This window comes from Manis pentadactyla, chromosome 7 (assembly GCF_030020395.1).
Source record: "Manis pentadactyla isolate mManPen7 chromosome 7, mManPen7.hap1, whole genome shotgun sequence".
NCBI classification, from domain to species: domain Eukaryota; kingdom Metazoa; phylum Chordata; class Mammalia; order Pholidota; family Manidae; genus Manis; species Manis pentadactyla.
Genome location: NC_080025.1, coordinates 60,544,580 through 60,571,045, shown reverse-complemented (window position 1 = coordinate 60,571,045; position 26,466 = coordinate 60,544,580). Strand labels below are relative to the sequence as shown.

At 36.7% G+C, this 26,466-nt stretch overlaps 1 protein-coding gene across 1 annotated transcript in view; it reads right to left on the bottom strand.

The window, feature by feature from the left end:
- Nucleotides 1–26,466, bottom strand: part of FBXL13 (F-box and leucine rich repeat protein 13) — a 234,634-nt gene that overhangs the window by 39,456 nt on the left and 168,712 nt on the right. Inside the window, 1 exon segment of the mRNA XM_057504965.1 lies at nucleotides 16,220–16,281. Within this exon segment, the coding sequence (XP_057360948.1) occupies nucleotides 16,220–16,281 (62 nt within the window).

Below are 26,466 nucleotides of genomic sequence, written 5' to 3'. Positions count from 1 at the left end.
AACTTAATAAAACAGAATTTCCAATATATCTGTATTGTATCATCCCAATTAAACCAATCCTTTTGCCAAACTTGGCAGTTTGTTATTTAATTAAATTCATAAAATATTCAAGGAAAAGGTCTCTTGAGAAATACTCGATTACAACTATATCAAACATCTTCTCCAAAATGCATTTGCCTTTCAAAAGCAAATAATTTTAGTTTAACGTGATCATTGAATGTCTAATGTTCTCAGGAAAAAAACTGAAGTTGGAGAATGTAATTAAAACCAGATCCTAAAAAGCTAATACATCTAAAACTCCAGACACTCAACCTGCATGAGCTGTGGTTTCCAGTAAAACTAAAATGAGGTAATTTTGTATATTAGGTTCATGACTCTTGCAAAATCTAGCCAGGGTAAAAATGTTTATCACATTTTTTTTCATTAAATCATTATGTAGAAATATAAAGTTTCAATTTCTTGTACTAAAAACAGAATCTCCTATAGCTACCTTCTATAAGTGACAAGGAAGATAATCCCTGATGATAATCTGAACATATCAATTTATTCATTTCATTTTACTCCCTTCCTCTCTCTTTTGTAAATCCTTACAAGGAATAGTGAAATTGGCTTATGTGTCACTTTCTCCTCCCCCTTCTTTGTCTCATCTCTTCTGGAACTTAATAATTGGGCTGGGGGAGGCACAGAGGAGAAAGATTACTACACATCCAGAAGTGTGAACTTTGGAATGGTTGGAAGGAGTAAAACTGGTTAAAAGCCACAACACACACACACACACACACACACACACACACACACACACACACACACACAGTCTCTCTCTCTCTCTCTCTCTCTCTCTCTCTCTGTCTCTCTCTCCAGAAGCAGGGAGTAGAAAAACAGGGATGGTGAGAAACAGAATTTTTTTCTTAAACTTGAAAAGAACAGCTGATACTGTGCAAGTAATAATTAAATAATCCTGTGTTTCCATGCTCCTGTATCCCCTTTTTATATTCTCTTTTAGATGACTGAAATAAATACATACCAAATTTTTTTAATTACTTTTTTTTTAAGTTATGCCGAACTCAGCTGTATGATCACATAGTTAACTTTCATCTGACATCTCTAAGCACCTAAAAGTAACATAATTTTCAGGCTCCAAAGAGTAGAATAAAAATTCCTGGAGCCCACAGACTCAAAGAGAAGTAGCAGATAGCGCTGGCTTGCTAATATTTAGCCATAGACTTCAATCACTCTCATCCCAAGGAGCATTTTAAAAATTAATAAATTATGGATATTGAGATCATGACATCGCCATGGTAGGTTTCAATACTTCTGAGTGATTTGTAGCTATTGATCAAATGTAATTGGTTACCATATAAGAAATATTAGTCAATATTAGAAATGTTAATGTTTAATTTTAATTTTAATGTTTTATTTTAATAACCTTTGTTCTATCCCCTTGTTAAAGACCTTTTGAAAGCCTGACTAGATCATATTCATGGTGAAGCTTTGTGTAAATGCATGTTTAACCCTTAAATGAACCTTGTTTAATCATAGAGGAACCTTTTGGGTTTTTCTCCTAGTGGGTTATATGCATCCTAATGTTTCATAACCCCTTTTGTTATTGTAGAGTTACAATTTTGTCCTCTGTGTAAGTTGTTAGTCCTCTCTGGGATGTTTGTTTTAAAGGATAGTGTTTGTTATTTCTAATTCTTAATATGAATTGAATATGCTGCCAGGTAGGTTCCTTCAGCACTTGAAGAAACTTAGTACCCAGGGTCTGAAATTGGGAGAAATTGACATTGCTTGACACTAATGCCTCTTAAAGGAGATTTCGTAATGGTGTTACATTTTTTCCTCAAGAACCATTACTTTGTCCAGACCCAATGAAATACTGCAAAAATAATTTGAAAACAGTTTTTCTCCACTAAGCCATATTGTCAGTAAACCATTTAGAATAGCAGTTCTCCACCTCTACTCTTCATTTCCATAAAACTTTAGTTAGATTAGCTTGCTGAAGTGGTATAAGATTTTGGACCAGTCATGTAAGCTCTCTGGGATTTAATTTCCTCAGCCTGTAAAATTAGGGAGTTGATTTAGATGGTGCTAAAATGCATTCAGCTCCAGAGCACGATTTGACCTGGCACCTTCTGTACCTCACCGGTATATACAGTATTTTAACACTCTCAGTTATGTTAACTTCTCATAAAGTCCATTTCAAATTAATGGAAGATGACTTCAAGTTTGCCATGTTCTGTGGGCTCCTTAGTTGTCACTTGCATTATCTTTCCACTATGGGATAAATACTTTAATTTCAGTAAGAGAATTGTGTTTTGTTTCTATAATTTAGCCATAGGTTTTCATAAATGGTTGGGGCTTTCAACTCCCAGTACATTATATATAGCTTCCAGTGTGTTTACCAGTTTTCACATACCTAGGTTATTGGTTACCTTTAAAAATGTTACCTTCTGGATCAGTTCAAGATGGCAGCATGAGAGGTGAGGTAGAGAACTCCTCAAAAAAACCACATATAATATGAAAATATAGTTAATACAACTAATCCTAAAAGAGCAACAGGAAAGAAGGCTTCACCAGACTTCATACACATGGAGAACAGAGCAGATCTCATGAAACAGGGCACCAGAACCACTCCCCTGTGACAACTGACCTCACTAGAGGGACTGAGCAGCTCCAGAGACTAGAGTTTCTGGGCACTAGAGGGCAACACATAGAAATATGAGACATCAAAGGAACCTGGTTCAGACCAAAATATCACACACCCCAGGAAAGGGCCAAATGAAACTGAACTCACCAATATTCCTGAAAGAGAGTTCAAAATAAAAATCATAAACATGCTCATGGAGGTACAGAAAAATATTAAAGAACTCAGGGACGAATGTAAGACAGAGATCCAATCATTAAGAAATTCAATATCTGAAATGCAACATACAACGGATGGATTCAAAAGCAGATTAGATGTAGTAGAAGAGACAGTAAATGGAATAGAAATTAGAGAGGAGGAATACAAAGATGCTGAGGCACAGAGAAAAAAAGGATCTATAAGAAAGAAAGAATATTGGGAGAACTCTGACCAATCCAAATGGAACAATATTCTCATTATAGGGGTACCAGAAGAAGAAGAAGAGAGAAAAAGGGATAGAAAGTGTCTTTAAGGAGGTAATTGCTGAAAACTTCCCCAATCTGGGGGATGGGATAGTCTCTCAGGCCATGGAGGTGCACAGATCTCCCAACACAAGGGACCCAAGAAAGACAAAACCAAGACATATAATAATTAAAATGGCAAAGAACAAGGATAAAGACAGACTTTTAAAAGCAGCTAGAGAGAGAAAAAAGATCACATACAAAGGAAAACACATCAGGCTATCATCAAATTTCTTAAAAGTAACCTTACATGCCAGAAGGGAATGGCTTGATATATTTAATGCAATGAAGCAGAAGAGCCTTGACCAAGAGTACTCTACCCAGAAGGTTATCATTTAAATTTGAAGGAAGAATTAAATAATTTTCAGATAAGCAAAAGCTGAGAGAATTTACCTCCCTCTACAGTGCATTTTGGAGGGACTGCTATAGATGGAAGTATTCCTAAGGCTAAATAGCTATCATCAGGGGAAAAAAACACAGAAAAGTAGAACAATTAATTACTAAGCAGATGCAAAATAAAACCAAATACCCCCAGAGTCAATCAAGGAACAGACAATGAGTACAGAATATGGTACCTAATATATAGAGAATGGAGGAAAAAAAAAAAGAACCTTTAGGTTATATTTGTAATATCATACTAAGTGAGTTAAATTAGACTCTTAGATAGTAAGGGAATTACCCTTGAACCTTTGGTAACCACGAATCTAAAGCCTGCAATGGAAATAAGTACATACCTATCCATAATCACCCTAAATGTAAAAGGTCTGAATGCACCAATCAAAAGACATAGAATCCTGAATGGATAAAAAAACAAGACTCATCTATATGCTGCCTACAAGAGACTTCAAACCCAGAGACATACACAGACTGAAAGTAAAGGGACGGAAAAAGATATTTCATACAACTAATAGGGAGAAAAAAGCAGGAGTTGCAGTACTTACGTCAGATAAAATAGACTTCAAAACAAAGAAAGTAACAAGAGGCAAAGAAGGACATTACATAATGATAAAGGGGTCAGTTCAAGAAGAGGATATAACTATTATGAATATCTATGCACCCAACACAAGATCACCTACATATGTGAAACAAATACTAACAGAATTAAAGGGGGAAATAGAATGCATTTTAGGATACTTCAACACACAACACACTCCAAAGTACAGATCAACCAGACAGAAAATAAATAAGGAGACAGAGGCACTAAACAACGTATTAGAACAGATGGATGTAATGGACACCTACAGAACACTCCATCCAAAAGCAACAGGATACACATTCTTCTCAAGTGCACATGGAACATTTTCAAGAACTGATCATATACTAGGCCACAAAAAGAGCCTCAGTAAATTCAAACAGATTGAAATTGTACCAACCAGCTTCTAAGATCACAAAAGTATGAAACTAGAAATAAATTGCACAAAGAAAATGAAAAAGCACACAAACACATGGAGGCTTAATAACATGCTCCTAAATAATCAATGTACCAATGACCAAATAAAAACAGATCAAGCAATATATGGAGATAAATGACAACAATAATTCACCACCACAAAATCTGTAGAACACAGTGAAGGCCATGCTTATTGGGAAGTATATTGCAATACAGGTCTAGTTCAGGAAAGAAGAACAATCCCAAATGAACAGTCTAAAGTCACAATTAATGAAATTAGAAAAAGAAAAACAAGTGAGGCCCAAAGTCAGTAGAATCAGGAACATAATAAAGATTGGAGCAGAAACAGGTAAAATTGAGAAGGATATAAGAATAGAAAGAATCCATGAAAGTAGGAACTGGTTATTTGAGAAAATAAACAAAATAGATAAACCCCTAGTGAGACTTATCAAGAAAAGAAGAAAGTCCACACACATAAACAGAATCAGAAATGAGAAAGGAAAAATTACTATGGACACCACAGAAATACAAAGAATTATGAGAGAATACTATGAAAAATTATATGGTAACAAACTGGATAACCTAGAAGAAATGGACAATTTTCTAGAAAAATACAACCTTCCGAGGCTGACCCAGGAAGAAACAGAAAATCTGAATAGACCGATATCCAGCAAGGAAATTGAATTGGTAATAAAAAAAAACTACCTAAGAACATAAACTCTGGACCAGATGGTTTCACTGCTGAATTTTTTCAAACATTTCCTGAAGACCTAATAATACCCATACTCCTTAAAGTTTTCCAAAAAGTATAAGAGGAGGAAATATTCTGAAACTCATTCTATGAGGCCAGCATCACTCTGCTACAAAAATGAGGCAAAGACACCACAAAAAAAGAAAATTACAGACCAATATCCCTGATGAACATAGAGGCAAATATACTCAACAAAATATTACCAAACTGAATTCAAAAATACATCAAAAGGATCATCCATCATGATCAAGTAGAATTTTTTTATTTTGTTATCATTAATCTACAATTATGTGCAGAATACTGTTTACTAGGCTCCCCCTTCACCAAGACCCCCCCCACAATCCCCATTACAGTCACTGTCCATCAGCCTAGTAAGATGCTGTAGGATCACTACTTGTCTCTTCTGTGTTGTACAGCCCTCTCCATGCCCCCCTGATATTATACATGCTAATCATATGCCCCCTTTCTTTTTCCCTGCCCTTATCCCTCCCTTCCCATCCATCCTCCCCAGTCCCTTTCCTTTTGGTAACTGTTAGTCCATTCTTGGGTTCTGTGATTCTGCTGCTGATTTATTCCTTCAGTTTTTCTTTGTTCTTATGCTCTACATATGAGTGAAATCATTTGGTACTTGTCTTTCTCTGCCTGGCTTATTTCACTGAGCATAATACCCTCTAGCTTTATCCATATTGTTGCAAATGGTAGAATTTGTTTTCTTCTTATGGCTGAATAGTATTCCATTGTGTATATGTACCACATCTTCTTTATCCATTCATCTACTGATGGACACTTAGGTTGCTTCCATTTCTTGGCTATTGTAAATAGTGCTGTGATAAACATAGGGGTGCATCTGTCTTTTTCAAACTGGGCTGCTGCATTCTTAGGGTAAATTCCTAGGAGTGGAATTCCTGGGTCAAACGGTATTTCTATTTTGAGCTTTTTGAGGAACCTCCATACTGCTTTCCACAATAGTTGAACTAATTTACATTCCCACCAGCAGTGTAGAAGGGTTCCCCTTTCCCCACAACCTCGCCAACATTTGTTGTTTGTCTTTTGGATGGTGTTGATCCTTACTGGTGTGAGGCGATATTTCATTGTGGTTTTAATTTGCATTTCTCTGATGATTGGCGATGTGGAGCATCTTTTCATGTGCCTGTTGGCCATCTGAATTTCTTCTTTGGAGAAGTGTCTGTTCAGTTCCTCTGCCCATATATTAATTGGCCTATTTGCTTTTTGTTTGTTGAGGTGCATGAGCTCTTTATATTGATCAAGTAGAATTTATACCAGGGATGCAAGGATGGTACAACATTCAAAAATCCCTCAACATCATCCACCACATCAACAAAGAGAAGGACAAAAACTGCATGATCATTTCTATAGATACTGAAAAACTATTTGACCAAATTCAATATCCATTCATGATAAAAACTCTCAACAACGTGGGTGTAGAGGGCAAGTACCTCAACATAATAAAAGGCATATATGACAAACCCACAGTCAACATTATACTTAACAATGAGAAGCTAAAAGCTTTTCCTTTAAGATTGGGAACAAGACAAGGATGCCCACTCTCCCCTCTTTTATTCAACATAGTTCTGGAGGTCCTAGCCATGGCAATCAGACAACACAAAGAAATAAAAGGCATCCAGATAGGCAAGGAAGAAGTCAAACTGTCCCTGTTTGCAGATAACATGATATTGTACAAAAAAAAACCCTAAATAACCCACTCCAAAAGTACTAGATCTAACATCTGAATTCAGCAAAGTTACAGAATACAAAATTAATACACAGAAATCTGTTGCATTCATATACATTAATGATAAACTAGCAGAAAGAGAAATCAGGAAAACAATTCCTTTCACAACTGGATCAAAAAGAATAAAATTCCTAGGAAGAAACATAACCAAGGAAGTGAAAGAATGATACTCTGAAAACTACAAGACACACATGAGAGAAATTAAAGAAGATACCAATAAATGGGAACAAATCCCATGCTATGGATAGGAAGAATTAATATTGTCAAAATGGCCATCCTGCCTAAAGCAATCTATAGAATCAATGCAATCCCTATCAAAATACCAACAGCACTCTTCAACATACTAGAGCAAATAGTTCTAAAATTCATATGGAATGACAAAAGACCCCCAATAGCTGAAGAAATCCTGAGAAGGAAGAATAAAGCAGGGGGAATTACACTCCCCAACTTCAAGCTCTCTTGCAAAGCCACAGTAATCAGAACAATTTGGTTCTGGCACAAGAACAGACCCATAGGCCAATGGAACAGACTAGAGAGCCCAGATATAAACAAAACCATGTATAGTCAATTAATATAGCATAAAGGAGCGTTGGATATTCAATGGGGAAATGACAGCCTCTTCAACAGCTGGTGTTGGCAAAACTGGACAGCTACATGCAAAAGAATGAAACTGGATTATTATCTAACCCCATACACAAAAATAAACTCAAAATGGATCAAATACCTGAATGTAAGTCATGAAACCATAAACCTCTTAGAAGAGAACATTGGCAAGTATCTCTTGAGTATAAACATGAGTAACTTTTTCCTGAACACATCTCCTCATGCAAGGGAAACAAAATAAAAAATGAACAAATGGGACTACATCATGCCAAAAAAAGCTTCTGTACAGCAATGGACACTATCAGCAGAACAAAAAGGCATCCTACAGTATGGGAGAATATATTTGTAAATGACATATCTGACAAGGGGTTGACATCCAAAATATATAAATAACTCACATGCCTCAACTCCCAGAAAGCAAATAACCCTATTAAGAAATAGGCAGATGATATGAACAGACAATTCTCCAAAGAAGAAATTCAGATGGCCAACAGGCACATGAGAAGATGCTCCACATCACTAATTATCAGGGAAAAGCAAATTAAAACCACAATGAGATATCACCTCACACCAGTTAGGATGGATAACAGAAAAGAATAGGAATGACAAATGCTGGCAAGTATGTTGAGAAAGGGTAACCCTCCTAAACTGCTGGTGGGAATGTAAACTAGTTCAACCATTGTGGAAAGCAATATGGAGATTCCTCAAAAAACTGAAAACAGAAATACCATTTGACCCAGGAATTCCACTCCTAGGAATTTACCCTAAGATTGCAGGAGCCCTGTTTCAAACAGACATATGCACCCCTATGTTTACTGCAGCACTATTTACAGTAGCCAAGAAATGGAAGCAACCTAAGTGTCTGTCAGTAGATGAATGGATAGAGAAGAGGTGGTACATATACACAATGGAATATTATTCAGCCATAAGAAGAAAACAAATCTTACCATTTGTGGTGGCATGGAAGGGGCTGGGGGGAGTTGTGCTCAGTGAGGTGGGCTGGGCAGAGAAGGACAGGTTCTGGGTGATTGCACTCATCTGTGGAGCATGAGGTCAAAGCAAAAACTGAAGGCACAAAACCATAGCAGACTCACAGACCCTATAATGGACTGATAGTTGCCAAAGGGAAAGGGACTGGGGAGGGTGGGTGGGAAGGGAGGGAGAAGGGGAATAAGGGGCATTACGATTAGTACACATAATGTAGGAGGGGGCACGGGGAAGGCAATATAGCACAGAGAAGACAAGTAGTGACTCTATAGCATCTTACTATGCTGATGGACAGTGAGGGTAATGGGGTATGTGATGGGACTTGATAATGGAGGAAATCTAGTAACCACAATGTTGCTCATGTAATTGTATATTAATGATACCAAAATAAATAAGTAAATAAATAAAAGTAAAATACAAAAAAGAAAAAAATGTTGCCTTCCATGATTTGCCAATGCGAAACCAGATTTTGTCCTAGTTCAACACATGTTATCACATATGATTTTGGTTTTTCTTCTCTTAACAGCATATTGAGATGCTTAATGTTGTGATAAATGTTATATTGTATCTTTCTCATAATAGCACATCCCCTCAAGATCAGGTCTAAGAAATTTACCCTTCACATGAGTTCCTAAATTACCAATTGAACACGTAATCATTTATCCTATCCAATTACTTATATTATGCTTTAGATTCTGGTAAAGTATACTACCTGCTATGTTTGAGTAACTTAGGTTTCTAATTGTTATGTACCTGGTGTAATTTTTCCAACTCCCAATGGTTAGATTATATAGCACTTCTATATATATAGAATATAAGCAGCAAGCTCTGTGCACACCCCACTCCTACAGCAGCCCTCTTGCCGCTAGAAAGCTTCTCAGACCACCTGCCTTTCCCTTGTCCCAGAGCAGCTGGGTGTGGATCCCCTCCTCCACAAATGGCCGCAATCTGTCTCTCAAGCACTCCACCTGTCTGAGCTCCCAACACTATATATATAAGAAGACTTAGCATTGAGAGATTCAAGATGGCAGCATGAGAGGTAAGATGGAGAATTCCTCCCAAAACTACAGATAATATGAAAATGTAGTTAATTGATACAACTAATCCTAAAACAATAACAAGAAAGAAGGCTGAACCAGACTGCAAAGGGATCTCACGAACAGAGCAGACCTCATGAAACAGGATAATGTATGAAAACCTTAATCCGGCGGGACCTGAGCCCTTTCCCCACCCCAGCTCATCAGCAGGAGGAAGAGAAATAGAACGGGGGAGGGGGTGGAAGCCTAGAACTGCTGAACACCCAGCCCTGGAGGTCTGCTTTGGGAGCAGAAACCTACACTGTGTGGTGCTCTGGACGTTGGGGAGCTCAGACAGGTGGAGTGCTTGAGAGACAGATTGTGGCCATTTGTGGAGGAGGGGATCCACACCCAGCTGCTCTGGGACAAGGGAAAGGCAGGTGGTCTGAGAGGCTTTCTAGCGGCAAGAGGGCTGCTGTAGGAGCGGGGTGTACACAGAGCTTGCTGCGTGGGGGAGGGGAGAGCTGGACAAGGTTGTCTGGGTGCACTCTGCCCAGCTGGTGGGGAATTTGAGGAGCTTCAGGCGTCCCATACCCCTGGCTGCCTGCTCAGCTCCGAGGCACCCCACTGTGACATGCAGCCTGCTGCGCCTTTCTCCTAGCCAGCCAACATTGGTTCACAAACCTGCAGTCACTGTGCTGGCATCAGTCCAGCCAGAGGAAGGCCCCACCTACAACAGCTAGAGATGCAAAGCACAGAGGCTTACACCTGTGTACTTGGCCCACTGGCTCTGATACCGGACACAGGCACCACAGAAGGGAATCAGGAAACAGATCTTTCCTCCCCCAAGGCACCAGCTCTGCTCCCCTACAACCCCCAACCTCACTCTAGGGGCTGAGCAGCTCCAGAGACTAGTGGGCACTACACAGAAATATGAAACATCAAAAAACATGGTTCAGACCAAAATCTCACAAACCCCAGAAAAAAGGTCAAATGAAACTGAATTTACAAATCTGCCTGAAAGAGAGTTCAAAATAAAAATCATAAACATGCTTATGGAGGTACAAAAAAATATTCAAGAACTCAGGAACGAATTTTAGTCAGAGATTCAATCATTAAGAAATTTGATATCTGGAATTAAACATACAATGGAGGCATTTAAAAGCAGATTAGATGTAGTAGAAGAGACTGCAAATGGAATAGAAATTAGAGAAGAGGAATACAAGGAAGCTGAGGCAGAGAGAGAAAAAAGAATCTCTAAGAATGAAAGAATATTGAGAGAACTGTGTGATTAATCCAAATGGAACAATATTCGTATTATAGGGGTACCAGAAGAAGAAGAGCAAGAAAAGGGGATAGAAAGTGTCATTGAGGTGGTAATTGCTGAAAAATTCTGCAGTCTGAGGAAGGAGATAGTCTCTTAAGCCATGGAGGTGAACAGATCTCCCAACACAAGGGACCCAAGGAAGACAACATCAAGACATACAATCATTAAAATGGCAAAGATCAAGGATAAAGACAGACTTTTAAAAGCAGCTAGAGAGAGAAAAAAGATCACATCCAAAGGAAAATCCATCAGGCTATCATCAGACTTCTCAACAGAAACCTTACAGGCCACAAGGGAGTGGCAATATATATTTAATGCAATGAAGCAGAAGGGTCTTGAACCAAGAATACTATATCCACCAAGATTATCATTAAAATTTGAAGGAGGGATTAAACAATTTTCAGATAAGAAAAAGTTCAGAGAATTTACCTCCCACAAATCACCTCTACAGTTCATTTTAGAGGGACTCCTACAGATGGAAGTATTCCTAACGCTAAACAGATGTCACCCAAGGGATAGACAAAGAGTACAGAATATGTTTCATAACATACAAAGAATGGAGGAGGAAGAAAAAGGAGGAAAAAAAAAGAGAACTGTTAGGTTGTGTTTATAATAGCACACAAAGTGAGTTAAATTTGGCTGTTAGATAGTAAGGGAATTACTCTTGAACCTTTGGTAACCACGAATCTAAAGCCTGCAATGGAAATAAGTACATATCTATCGATAATCACCCTAAATGTAAAAGGTCTGAATGCACCAGTCAAAAGACATAGAGTCACTGAATGGATTAAAAAAACAAGATCCGTCTATATGCTGCATACAAGAGACTCACTTCAAACCCAAAGACTGAAAGGAAAAGGATGGAAAAAGATATTTCATGCAACTAACAGGGAGAGAAAAGCAGGAGTTACAGTAATTGTATCAAACAAAACAGACTTCAAAACCAAGAAAGTAACAACAGACAAAGAAGGACATTACATAATCATAAAGGGGTCAGTTCAACAAGAGGATATAACTGTTGTAAATATCTATGCACCCAACACAGGATCACCTACATGTGTGAAACAACTACTAACAGAATAAAAGGGGGAAATAGAATGCAATATATTCATTTTAGGATACTTCAACACGCAACACACTCCAAAGTACAGATCAACCAGACAGAAAATAAGTAAAGAGACAGAGGCACTGAACAACATATTAGAAGAGATGGACCTAATGGACACCTACAGAACACTCCATCCAAAAGCAACAGGATACACATTCTTCTCAAGTGCACATGGAACATTTTGAAGAATAGATCATATAATAGGCCACAAAAAGAACTTCAGTAAATTCAAACAGATTGAAATTGTACCAACCAGCTTCTAAGACCACAAAGGTATGAAACAAGAAATAAAGTACATGAAACGAAAAAGCCAACAAACACATGGAGGCTTAATGACATGCTCCTAAATAATCAATGGATCAATGACCAAATAAAAGCAGAGATCAAGCAATATATGGAGACAAATGACAACAATGATTCAACAACACGAAGTCTGTGGAATGCAGCAAAGGCCATGCTAAGAGGGAAATATATTGCAATACAGGCCTACCTCAGGAAAGAAGAACAATCCCAAATGAACAGTCTATCGTCACAAGTAATGAAACTAGAAAAGGAAGAACAAATGATGTCCAAAGTCAGTAGAAGGAGGGACATAATAAATATTAAAAATATTAAGGCAGAAATAAATAAAATTGAGAACAATAAAACAATATAAAGTATTAATGAAAGCAGGAGCTGGTTCTTTGAGAAAATAAACAAAATAGATAAACCCATAGCCAGACTTATCAAGAAAAAAAGAGAGTCTACACACATAAACAGAATCAGAAATGAGACAGGAAAAATCACTACGGACACCACAGAAATGCAAACAATTATGAGAGAATACTATGAAAATTATATTGTAACAAACTGAATAACCTAGAAGAAATTGATAACTTTCTAGAAAAATACAACCTTCCAAGGCTGACCCAGAAAGAAACAGAAAATCTGAATAGACCAGTTACCAGCAAATAAATTGAATTGGTAATCAAAAAACTACCTTAGAATAAAACCTCTGGACCAGGTGGATTCACTACTGAATTTTATCGAGTATTTAGTGAAGACCTAATACCCATACTCCTTAAAGTTTTCCAAAAAGTAGAAAAGGAGGGAATACTCCCAAACTCTTTCTATGAAGCCAACATCACTCTAATACCAAAACCAGGCAAAGACACCACAAAAAAAGAAAATTACAGACCAATAACCCTGATGAACATAGATGCAAAAATACTCAGCAAAATATTAACAAACTGAATTCAAAAATACATAGAAAAGATCATCCATCATGATCAACTGGGATTCATCTCAGGGATGCAAGGATGGTACAGCATTCAAAAATCCATCAACATCATCCACAACATCAACAAAAAGGACAAAAACCACATGATCATCTCCATAGATGCTGAAAAAGCATTTGACAAAATTCAATATCCATTCATGATAAAAACTCTAAACAAAATGAGTATAGAGGGCAAGTACTTCAACATAATAAAGACCATATATGACAAACCCACAGCCAACATTATACTTAAAAGCGAGAAGCTGAAAGCTTTTCCTTTAAGATCAGGAACAAGACAAGGATGCCCACTCTCCCCACTTTTTTTTTATTCAACATAGTTCTCAAGGTCCTAGCCACAGCAATCAGACAACACAAAGAAATAAAAGGCATCCAGATAGGCAAGGAAGAAGTCAAACTGTCCCTGTTTGCAGATGACATGATATTGTACATAAAAAACCCTAAAGAATCCACTCCAAAACTACTAGATCTAATATCTGAATTCAGCAAACTTGCAGGATACAAAATTAATACACAGAAATTTGTTACATTCCTATACACTAATGATGAACTAGCAGAAAGAGAAATCAGGAAAACAATTCCATTCACAATTGCATCAAAAAGAATAAAATACTTAGGAATAATAACCAAGGAAGTGAAAGACGTATACCCTGAAAACTACAAGACACTCTTAAGAGAAATTAAAGAGGACACTAATAAATGGAAATTCATCCCATGCTCATGGATAGGAAGCACTAGTATTGTCAAAATGGCCATCCTGCCTAAAGCAATCCACAGATTCAATGCAATCCCTATCAAAATACCAACAGCATTCTTCAATGAACTAGAGCAAATAGTTCTAAAATTCATATGGAACCACAAAAAACCCCAAATACCCAAAGCAATCCTGAGAAGGAAGAATAAAGCAGGTGGAATTAAGCTCCCTGACTTCAAGCTCTACTACAAAGCCACAGTAATCAAGACCATTTTGGTAATGGCACAAGAGCAGATCCATAGACCAGTGGAACAGAATAGAAAGTCCAGATATAAACTCAAGCATATATGGTCAATTAATATAAGATAAAGGACCCATGGATATACAATGGGGAAATGACAGCCTCTTCAACAGCTGGTGTTGGCAAAACTGGACAGCTACATGTAAGAGAATGAAACTGGATTATTGTCTAACCCCATACACAAAAGTAAACTCAAAATGAATCAAAGACCTGAATATGTCATAAAACTATAAAACTCTTAGAAAAAAATATAGGCAAAAATCTCTTAGACATAAACATGAGCAACTTCTTCATGAACATATCTCCCTGGGCAAGGGAAACAAAAGCAAAAATGAACAAGTGGGACTATATAAAACTAAAAAGCTTCTGTACAGCAAAGATACCATCAGGATAACAAAAAGACATCCTACAGTATGGGAGAATATATTCATAAATGACATATCTGATAAGGGGTTGACATACAAATTATATAAAGAGCTCACTCACCTCAACAAACAAAAAGCAAATAAGCCATTTAATAAGTGGGCAGAGGAGCTGAACAGACAGTTCTCCAAAGAAGAAATTCAGATGGCCAACAGGCACATGAAAAGATGCTCCACATCCCTAATCATCAGAGAAATGCAAATTAGAACCACAATGAGATATCACCTCACACCAGTTAGGGTGGCCAACATCCAAAAGACAAACAACAACAAATGTTGGTGAGGATGTGGAGAAAGGGGAACCCTCCTACACTTCTGGTGGGAATGTAAACTAGTTCAACCATTGTGGAAAACAGTATGGAGGTTCCTCAAAAAACTAAAAATAGAAACACCATTTGACCCAAGAATTCCACTCCTAGGAATTTACCCTAAGAATGAAACAGCCCTGTTTGAAAAAGACATATGCACTCCTATGTTTATCGCAGCACTATTTACAATAGCCAAGAAATGGTAGCAACCTAAGTGTCCATCAGTAGATGAATGGATAAAGAAGATGTGGTACATATACACAATGGAATATTATTCAGCCATAAGAAGAAAATAAATCCTACCATTTGCCACAACATGGATGGAGCTAGAGGGTATTATGCTCAGTGAAATAAGTCAGGCAGAGAAAGATAAGTATCAAATGATTTCACTCATTTGTGGAGTATAACAACAAAGAAAAACTGAAGGAACAAAACAGCAGCAGGCTCACAGAACCCAAGAATGGGCTAACAGTTTACCAAAGGGAAAGGGACTGGGGAGGGTGGGTGGGAAGGGAGAGATAAGGGGGAAAATGGGGCATTACGATTAGCACTCATAATGTAGCGGGGAGGGGGATATGGAAAAGGCAGTATATACAGAGAAGACAAGTAGTGACTCTATAGCATCTTACTACGCTGATGGACAGTGACTATAATGGGGTTTGTTGGGGGGGACTTGATAATGGGGGAGTCTAGTAACCATAGTGTTCAAGTAATTGTACATTAATTATATCAAAATTAAAAAATTAAAAAAAGAGTATCTTAAATATAAATTTTGTTCTAAAATGTATTTTTATCAGCTTTTGATGTACAATTTGCATACAATAAAATTTATCATTTTTAAATTTAAAAAAAAGACTTAGCATTTTGCATTTGATCATTCTCTAAGAAAATGTCTGCCCTTCCCTATTTATCCTATAAGTCTGATACTGGAAAGGGATGAGAAGACAAATCCTTTCAGTCAACCTTAGGCTGTGGAGACCTGACTAAAAGCCAGAGTTTATCTTGCCTCAGTCAATATCTACATATGTGTCACAACATTTCCAGTCCACTTCTTTTTTCTACTGTTACCTAGAGAGTTTATTCAGTTTGTGCTTACATGTCAGTCTTAATTATTTAACAGAAGACTTTAATTATCTGACCTGAATTCCAACATCCGTGATTTTATAACACTCGGATAGAGAAAGTTCCTTTAATTTTTTGTCTGGAAAGTACCATGAAGCCCTAAAAATAGGTAATATAAAAATCATTTTGTGGTTATCATTTAGTTTAGAAGGTGTATTTCCAATAAAAGAGCATCCATTTATGCAAACTAAAAAATATGTAGCTTCTGTCTTGTATATCTTTACACATAACAAATTATAAAATCACTTTGTTAGGCAATGTCATTAAATGAAATTTTCAGGTTGTCTCTAATGTTTTGCAGAATGTGTCACAAGATTCGCAGAGCCAGAAAGAGTCAGAAAACTCTGTATCTCACCACCTGTTTCCAGGTAAATATTATCTGAATCAATATAAAGAAATCTTAAAAGATCCCTAAACTTACAACTTTATTTTGAAGATACTTCATGTGGCTCATGATTGTCTTTGTTAATAAATTATTATTTATGCCGATCCTAAAAATACAAAAATCTTTAGCTCATTTTATTTTATTTAGTTGTTTGAAAAGAGAACGGATTTTTAAAGGCCTATAGACAGATAATCATCAATAACCGACTTCTTTTCAGTTTAAAAGCTTTATTTCTTCTTCTTTAAAAAATTAATTATACTTTTCAGCCCTTAAATTTTTTATGTGTGGTTTTTCTGTCCCATTTTTCAGTACATTCCCCCCATAAGCTGGCATCCCATTCAGATAAGAAATTGACTAATGTGCCTTATAGATGCCATCTTCCTGTTTTGCATTCAGAATCACATTCTTTCATAATTCCATAGATATGCTTCCTAGACTAAGTGGACAAGACCAGTTTCTTCTCATTACGTGGCCCCAGAGCTGGCTGAGAAAAATACCAGAAATGGTATGTGGATTTGTCCTTTTTTATAAAATCTCTCTTTGACTTGCAAGACTGGTTTACATTTTATTGGTCTTAAGTACATTTTGACCATAATTGCAAATAATGGATTATGCAAATAACATATCCTGTTTTTTTTCTGTGGTACACATATTAGGTCTTTTAATTTTTCAAAAAAAAATTCGATCAAGGAAAAAAGTGCTTGAAATTCTTCTTAATTGAAGCCACTGTTTAAATTGTAATTGCTAATTTCATTTAAGAGTTCCATACAACATCCAAAAATAAAATCACTTCATTTGTTCTTCTAGTTTTATTGAAAATGTGGATTCTTTTGCTAGGAACACATTATGTTTTCTATCTCCTCATTTCAAAACAAAGAATGGCCAACCCTGTGGAAGTGTCACACGTGGTCTGGGTTCCAAATGTGTAAGCTATTTTATTCATGTTAGAATTGGAACTTAGATATTCACCTTCCACCCACCAGAAACCAAATTGTTTGAACAAAGTTTTAAGTGAGAGATGCAAGATTTGTCTCTTTGCCCTGTACTCGATAATAGCTAAGTATGTTCTATTATTCTACAGGGAATTTGTCCTATGATAGTATCTCTGAAGTTTTCACCTTTTTTTTTCTTTATTCTATGTAGTCAAGTTAGAATTTTTTAAGATAAGCTGGAAATTAAGCGCACTTGCTAAGTATGACATTTAACACCCTATATTCTCTTTTCCACTTCATTCAAAATCACTAAAAATTAATATTAGTTAATATTAAAATATAATGCCATATTTCATCACTAATTGTTCGTTAAAATGTATGGCCTCAAAATTTAATTAATTGACATCATTAGCCATTAGGTAAATGTAAATCAAGACCACAATGAAATATCACTACATACCTAATTTAGTTGCACTTAGTTATATAATTATTTTAAGTAGTTAGATAGTGAAGACAGATAATGAAAAGTATTGGTGAGGATATGAAGAAATTAAGATCCTCATTCACTGTAGATGGGAATGTAAAATGGTCCAGTCACTGGAAAATAGTCTGGCAGTTCTTCAAAAAGCTAAACATAAAGTTATCATATAACCCAGAAATCCCACTCCTAGGTATATACCCAAGAGAAATGAAAATATATTAACACAAAACTTGTACTTGAATGTTCCTAGTGGCATATTCATAATAGAAAAAAAAGTGAAACAAGCCAAATGTCCATCAACTGGTGAAAGGATAAATAAAATGTGTTATATCCCTACAATGGAATATTTTTTTTGATGACAGAAAAGTACTGATGAATACTACTACATAGATGAACATTTGTAGGCCATGTATGATTCTTATCTGAAAAGTCCAGAATAGGCAAATATATAGCAACATATAGTAGATTAGTGCTTACGTAAGGAGGATGGGTCAGGGATGGGGAAGTTATACTGCTTATCAGAAGGGTTCCTTTTTGGAGTGATGAAGATGCTCTGGAATTAGATTGTGCCAATGGTTGCACAACTCTGTCAGTATACTAAAAATCACTGAGTTGTATACTTTTAATTGGTGAGTTTTATAATAGATGAACTTTATCTCAATAAAGATATTTATAAAAATTGAATTGAGGTAATAGTTATATAACTAAATGCAAATTAGAAATATTCCTACAATATCCTTTGGTCCAAGGTGAATACAAAAATTGCTCACCCTGGAAGGACAATCTATTAGCAAGACATGGAGCAAGAGATGTCATCATGCTCAGGTACTGGACAAGTCATCGTAAGGGCTTGCTGCTGTAAGTAAGCACAGCTTTGTGGCTGAACAGCAGCAAATCTAAGCCAGCCAGAGGAGACAAAGCCTCCACTAAGAACTGCTTTGTGCTGGTTATGGGATGCCAGCTTCTCTGAACAAGTGAAATACTACACTGTTCTAGTCAGCAGGATTCATTTTTTAAAAAGTTTTTGACTCAGAAGTTTTTCAGATTAATGACCTAAAGAATATCAGAGCCAGCTAGGTAAAATGTTGGCAGTGTGAGGTTTATAAATTCTCCAAATCAGGAGTTGCTGTTTGAAACAGTGATGGTTCCAACATTTTACAGACTTTTTCATACCCTTAGAAAGTCTTAAATCTCAAATCTTGGTAAAATTCATTTATTCTTAATTCATCATTCATTTGATAAATATTTGATCAGGCTCTGGGATAGAAACTGGGAGTATAAAGGTCAATAAAGGCCAGTGTTTGCTCTCAAGAAGCCCCTCATCTGGCATGGAAGGCAGACATGTGCAATGGAGCATTACAACCCCAGTGAAAGGTAAATCCTGTGCATAGTGGTGGTTCTACAGAGGGACGATGAGGCCAGGATGTGGCCTGGGAAGACTGTGTGGGAGAGAGTTGTGAGTGAGGCAGTAAGTTACCAGAAAAACTGTGGAGGAAAGGACACTAGGCAGAAGGAACAGAATTCACAAAAGCATTAAGGAATAAAACAGTATGGCATGTGTGGGGTGCTATGTAGCAGGGCACGAATAGATTTAAAACAGATTTTCAGAAAATAATCTGAAACGCTGGCCCAAGAATATCTCTTAAGGAAGAAACTCGGGGGTTTTGATTTGCCTTGGTTTGGTTTATTACCTTGTTACTATTACTGCTTGGGATAAAAGTCCTGGGGATTGGCTGGTGCCAAACTTTTACTTCTGGGAAGGGTGAAAACAGGAGAGTTTCCAAGAGGGAAAATAAGACAAAAATGAGGAATGAGAAACCACCAAAATGGAGTGCCTGGGTCTCAGTGGGGCAAAGGGCAGGTAGGCACTTACTTTTCAGAACTTGTAACTTCATGAAAATATAGATCCTTCATCTCTTTCAAGCCAGCCAAATTCATGAATGCTTTGCAGGAAAGGTTTTGGTTTTATTTTCCTGAAGTTTAAGAGGGGACTAAATGGTAATTAGGTGAAGCACAGAGGAACACAGCTGGTGTGTAGGAGCCTGGAGAAGTCCCCAGGATTGCGGGTAGTATGAGAATATGAGACCCAGGAGCTCACAAGAATTCTGGGGGCACTATGCTTCTTCATGAGCCACGGAATTGAGAGACTTCGATATGAGGGGCCCAGGAGTCCCTAGTAATTGGTTTATACTCTAGCTCTGGTATCAGGTCCATTGAAGGAAGTCAAGATTCAAAAGGAAGCTAGCACCAAATCACATGAGCCTTTTACGTTATTCTAAGGAATTTGGACTTCATCCTATGCCACATTTCCATCTCTACGGATACAAGTTTGGTACATAAGTGACCATAATGCAAAAAAGAACAAGGATGTATTTCAAGAGAGCTGTAGGGACCACAGAGCAGGGAGTGATTGCTGCCACTTGGAGGGAGAGGTGGCGGTTGAGGAAAGACTTTCGTGGAGGAAGGAGAATTTGAATTAAGCCTCAAAAACAGAGTAAGAGTTTGACAAGTGAAATAATAACTGTTTCAGGCTGAAGAAACAGCATTAACAAAGTCTTCATTTGGAAAGTTTGAGTTATTTGGAAGTAGTTCAGTTTGGGGTCACTGAGGGTAGTGGGAGGAACACTGAACACTGCCAGGAACAGATACAAGTATGGGAGACATTTCAGAGCACACAAATCCTTGAAAACTATTCCTTTTCCCCCCCAGTTTTACATCTGGAACTGTTTAGCTGATGTAGATGGACATTAGCAGCAAACTAGTTACCAGATGTTAGAGTGGTAGGTGTGTGTGTGTACTTACTATATAGCTGAGTATATCATCAGGCTTAGAATATGATCAACACAAAAATATAAAACATGCCTACCCTTCTCTGTATTTTGAAAATAGGCAAATCCACAGAAAGGTTCAAAAAATGGTACAATGAGCACCTATATTCCCTTTACCTAAATTCACCAATTATAAACATTTTGCCACATTTACTTAATTGCTCTTTGCGTATGAACATACAGTTTTATTAATATATATATGTATGAAAATATATATATATATATATTTCCCCAAAGCATTTGAAAATAAGTTTCAGATATCATGATGGTTTCCCTTAAATATTCTGTATATATCTCCTAAGGAATAAAGACATTTTCCTATGTAACTATGTAGAATTTTGATACTATGTAGTATTATGTATATATAATATTTTGATTCCTAAAATTAACAATAGTACCATACTATCTAATACAAAGTCAATATTCAGATTTGTTTTTCATTCAGAACCCAGAGTTCATGCATTGCATTTGGTTGTCATGTCTCTTTAGCTCTTTTTTTTCCTTTAAATTTTGTCTTTTAAGACATTGACTTTTAAAGCTCCCAAGCCAGCCATTACGTAGAATGTTGCACATTCTGGGTTTGATTGATCCTGATGGTCAGATTCTAGGTAAACATTCTTGCAAGAAAACTACTTAGGTTCTGTTGCATCCCATTAGGAGGCACATATGTGAGGTTGTCCCACTATTTTTGATACTAGTGAGTCACTTGATTCAGGTGGTAACTACAGATCTCTTCCTTAGAGGTATATTTTCCTTTTTACTTAATAGATAATCCCTGGTGTGATTCTGTAAGACCTCATGAATAACCTGTTTCCCAACAACCTTTCAGTCAATGGTTTCAGCGTCAATTAGTGATCCTTGCCTAGATCTCACTGGGAGCTGCAAAATGCTGATTTTTCTAATTCTATCCTTTACATTATACTTAATAGCTGGTATTCATTTAATCCTTTTCTATCATCCTTTCCCTTTAATTCTGCTGAATATTTTGGGAGATGCTTTGAATTAGGTTATTTTAGACATAACAACTAATTACCCCGATGAACTTTTGTGATATATATTAACAATCTTTTAATTTTTCCCAAGTTCCTGTCAGGCACGTTTACAAAAAACACGTTTACACTGTTTTGATTGGTGTGATTATGTTATTTGTTGGCCAAAGATGACACACTGAGGAAAACAAAACACCAGTATTTTGCCACATTGTAAGGCTGAACATTTGGTCATATTTTTAAAATAAACCAACCATGTTTTATATATGAAATTGAAGTGAATGAAGCCTTATTAAACAGAACTTAACATTCTGAAAGTAACATTTATTCTTTAAAATTTGCACATGGCTTTTTTTTTGAGACATTGTTTTTAGAAAAAGTCTGGAAAGATGGACTAGGCATTATGGAATATTAACATAGAACAAAATATCATTTATCTGACAGCCATATTGCTACAAATCAGCCTTGGTTATAGTGTGTTTCAGTTTGGAAAATCTCAACACCTTAATACAGACACACCAGAACACTAAAGAAGCATAAATAAACTTTATAATCTGTCCTGCATATGATTAAAGAAACAGTCTCTTGAAAAAAATCTACATAAGATTGCATAGTGTGTTCAACTTTTAATTCATTTTTCTTGAATAGTCTTCATAAGAAGTATATTGTGGGCTTTCAAAATTAAAATACTAGAACAAACCACTCTTCCATTATAGTGAGATAAGCTACTGTAAAGGTATGAAGAAAATATGAAAATATGACAAATGATTAATTACTACATTATAATAAGGAGTTCTTACAAGTTGGCACAAGTTTTGAGCCCCCAATATATGAATGAGTAAAGAATCCAAATGGAAGAATCACAAAAGAAGAACTAAAACTGCAATGATAAGCAAACATACAGAAAAATTATTAATATTACTAGAATTTTTAAAAATGCAAAGTCAAATAATAATAACATTTTAATTCCTATCTACTTTTGTTGAAATTGAAAGCAATCATATTGGTGAATGAGTATAAGGCTGCTATACTTAAGGTATCGCTGATGACAATGAAAATTGCTACAATCCATCAGGAAAAAGAAAGTGGCTAAAACACCAACAAAATGTCCTGTTCAAATGAAGGGAAAATTTGAGGGAAATAACAAGGTTTATAAAAACTTTGGGGCAGGCTGCTTATCTTATTCCTGTTTTTATACTCAAACCTAAAATTGCTTCCTTAAATATAGTAGGAACTATATAATTATGTTTCAGAAGAAAGAAGAAAAGTATAAAGAAAAGAATGAATGTGTGAATGAAATTTTTCAATGTTTGTGAAAAATAACAGTATAACTTGGAAAAAATACATGAGTCCAGTATTAGGCCTTCTTGAACATCAACAAAAAGAATTATATAAAATATTAACACCATGCTTAACTCCTTTCACAGACCCAAAACAGTTCTGGGTAGTTCACTACCTGTTACAAACAATCTACACCAGCAAAAAAGTACCAATATTCAAGCAAAATATTAAGCTATGCATATCAACATTTACATGTATACAGAAAGGTGAACAATATTGTTTAACAAAAATTGATAATAGAAACTTCTCTATCTTCGTATTACTTGATCCATCTGTGAAGTTCTACTTTACTGACAATCTACTGTTTTTTGAAACATGACTTCCCTTCGTTCTTAGGACATCCCAGGACATCCCTCTGAACTCTTTCCTCCCCTGCCCCTCTCGAGGTTCATTTTCAGTCTCCTGTGTGGGTGTTCCCTAGGCCTTTGAACTTGATCTCTCTTCTCTCTCATCCATGGCTTCAACCACTTGAACCATCTCTGCATTTAGCCCAGATCTCTCTACTAAGCTTCAGATCTTATTTCCTAATTGAAAATTAGATGCTTGAATGTGCCATAAACAACTCAAACTCAGCACTGGTATTTTCAGAGGACTAATAATCAAACTGGAAACAAAGTTTTAGTGGGTTCTTCCTACTCTTCCTGCTAGTTTCAGTAAGGAATCTGGTTAAAGGTGAGTGGCTCATGATGGACTTTTCTTTCATGTAAGTATATTGCTTCTTTCTCTGCATTTTGCAACTTTTAGGACCCTATTTATAGGGCTTAGATTTCCTAAGATATTATATCTGTAGAATTTCCTTAGAATACAAGATATTAGAAAACATTCTATGAAATAAGATGGAATGGGGTACCCAGGAGTCTAGGATGACTGAGAACTCTGATGTAATATTGGGTGTTTAGATCATAGGACAGCTAAAAAGAACAAATGATCCCTGACAGCAAAGATAAGAAGCCTCCTTTCATGTCGCTTTTCTTTTTCTCTTTTGGAGGATGAAATGAGATGTAAGTTGTGATAGAGGGGATAGAACTGAGGGGAGATTGTTGAAAATGATGTTAGTTTTCTGGTTGTGATAATGCTTGAATTGGAATATACCTAATTCCTATGAGGCCCTGCCCAAAATACTGAGGAACAAATAAAAACAAAGCAAAAATTCAAGATTCCAAAAGTCAAATGGGTATCTTCTTTTTGTCACCCAGAACCAAAGGGGCCTACAGGGTAGAGAGCTGTGTCCTGGTCCTGGAATTAAACATGTTTAAAATGGGATTCAGCATCTTTTCTCCAAATCGTAATTCCTCTCATACCTTTTCCTGGTTAATGGTGCCACCATGTCCACAGATGACCAAGTAAAAATCTGAGCACCATCTATATCTTCTTCCCTTCTCTCTGTTCCTCATATCCAGCCAATCAATCACCAAGCCCTATCTCTGTATATCTACACAGCTCTCCTAAATATCTCTCATACATCTCCCTTCTGCCACCACTATCAAAACCTCATCATTTCTAGCTGTCATTGCAATAGCTCACCCTTCCTTAAATAGATCTTCCTTATTATGTTTCTGTACACAAATCTGTGTAAATCCTATGCAGGATTCTTCAGTGGCTCCCATTTCATACAGCATGTAGTCTGAATTGTTTTCCATGACACCCAAGGCCATTTACATTCTGCCTTCCACTTCTTTCTCCAGCCTCATATCCTGCCACATGCCTTATTTTCTTGGGCTGGCAATACAAGGTCACCTGTGGATCTCCAACAAATAACCCTCTGTCATGTCTCCATGCCTCCCCGCCTGCTTCTTCCTCCACTGAGAATGTCCTTCTCTTCTTTTTCTTGCAAACACCTACTGAAGCTTTCAGTTGCATCTCAGAAGCTGAAAAGCCTCACCTGACTCCTCCACAGACATAAGCACATACTTGCCAAATCATCCGTGCTGCCGAGATGCAGTACATGTGCCAGGAATCATGTCTCCATCACAGTAAATATACCTCATTATGTTATAATTCAAATAAATCATTGCCAAGATGTATTGAGTGCCTACTGTGTGCTAGGCACTATGGTAAGCAGTTTGCATTCATTATCTTATTTAATCCTCACAACCCTATGAGGAAAGTAACATTATAATCACTGTTTTAAGGAAGGGAAATAGAGTCAATTAATATACGATAAAGGAGCCATGGATATACAATGGGGAAATGACAGCCTCTTCAACAATTGGTGTGGGCAAAACTGGACAGGTACATGCAAGAGAATGAAACTAGATTATTATCTAACCCCGTACACAAAAATAAACTCAAAATGGATCACAGACCTGAATGTAAGTCATGAAACCATAAAACTCTTAGAGGAAAACATAGGCAAAAACCTCTTGAGTACAAACATGGGTAACTTTTTCCTGAACACATCTCCTCAGGCAAGGGAAACAAAATAAAAAATGAACAAATGGGATTATTTCAAGCTAAAAATCTTTTGTACAGCAAAGGACACCATCAGCAGGACAAAAAGTCTTCCTGCAGTAAGGGAGAATATATTTGTAAATGACTTATCCGACAAGGGGTTAACATCTAAAATATATAAAGAACTCACATGCCTCAAGACCCAAAAAGCAAATAACCTGATTAAAAAATGGGTGGAGGATATGAACAGACACTTTTCCAAAGAAGAAATTCAGAGGGCCAGCAGGCACATGAAAAGATGCTCCACATCACTAATTATCAGGGAAATTCTAGTTAAAAACCACAATGAGATACCACTCACACCAGTTAGGATGGCCAACATAGAAAAGACTAGGAACAACAAATGCTGGCAAGGATGTGGAGAAAGGGGAACCCTCCTACACTGCTGGTGGGAATGTAAACTAGTTCAACCATTGTGGAAAACAGTATGGAGGTTCCTGAAAAAACTCAAAATAGAAATACCATCTGACCCAGGAATTCCACTCCTAGGAATTTACCCAAAGAAAACAACTCAGATTCAAAAAGACATTTGCACCTCTGTGTTTATCACAGCACTATTTACAATAGCCAAGAAATGGAAGCAACCTAAGTGTCCATAGTAGATGAATGGATAAAGAAGATGTGGTACATATACACAATGAAATACTATTCAGCCATAAGAAAAAAACAAATCCTACAATTTGCAACAACATGGATGGAGCTAGAGGGTATTATGCTCAGTGAAATAAGTAAGGCAGAGAAAGACAAATACCAAACGATTTCCCTCATTTGTGGAGTATAACAACGAAGCAAAACTGAAGGAGCAAAATAGCAGACTCACAGACTCCAAGAAGGGACTAGCGGTTACTGAAGGGGAG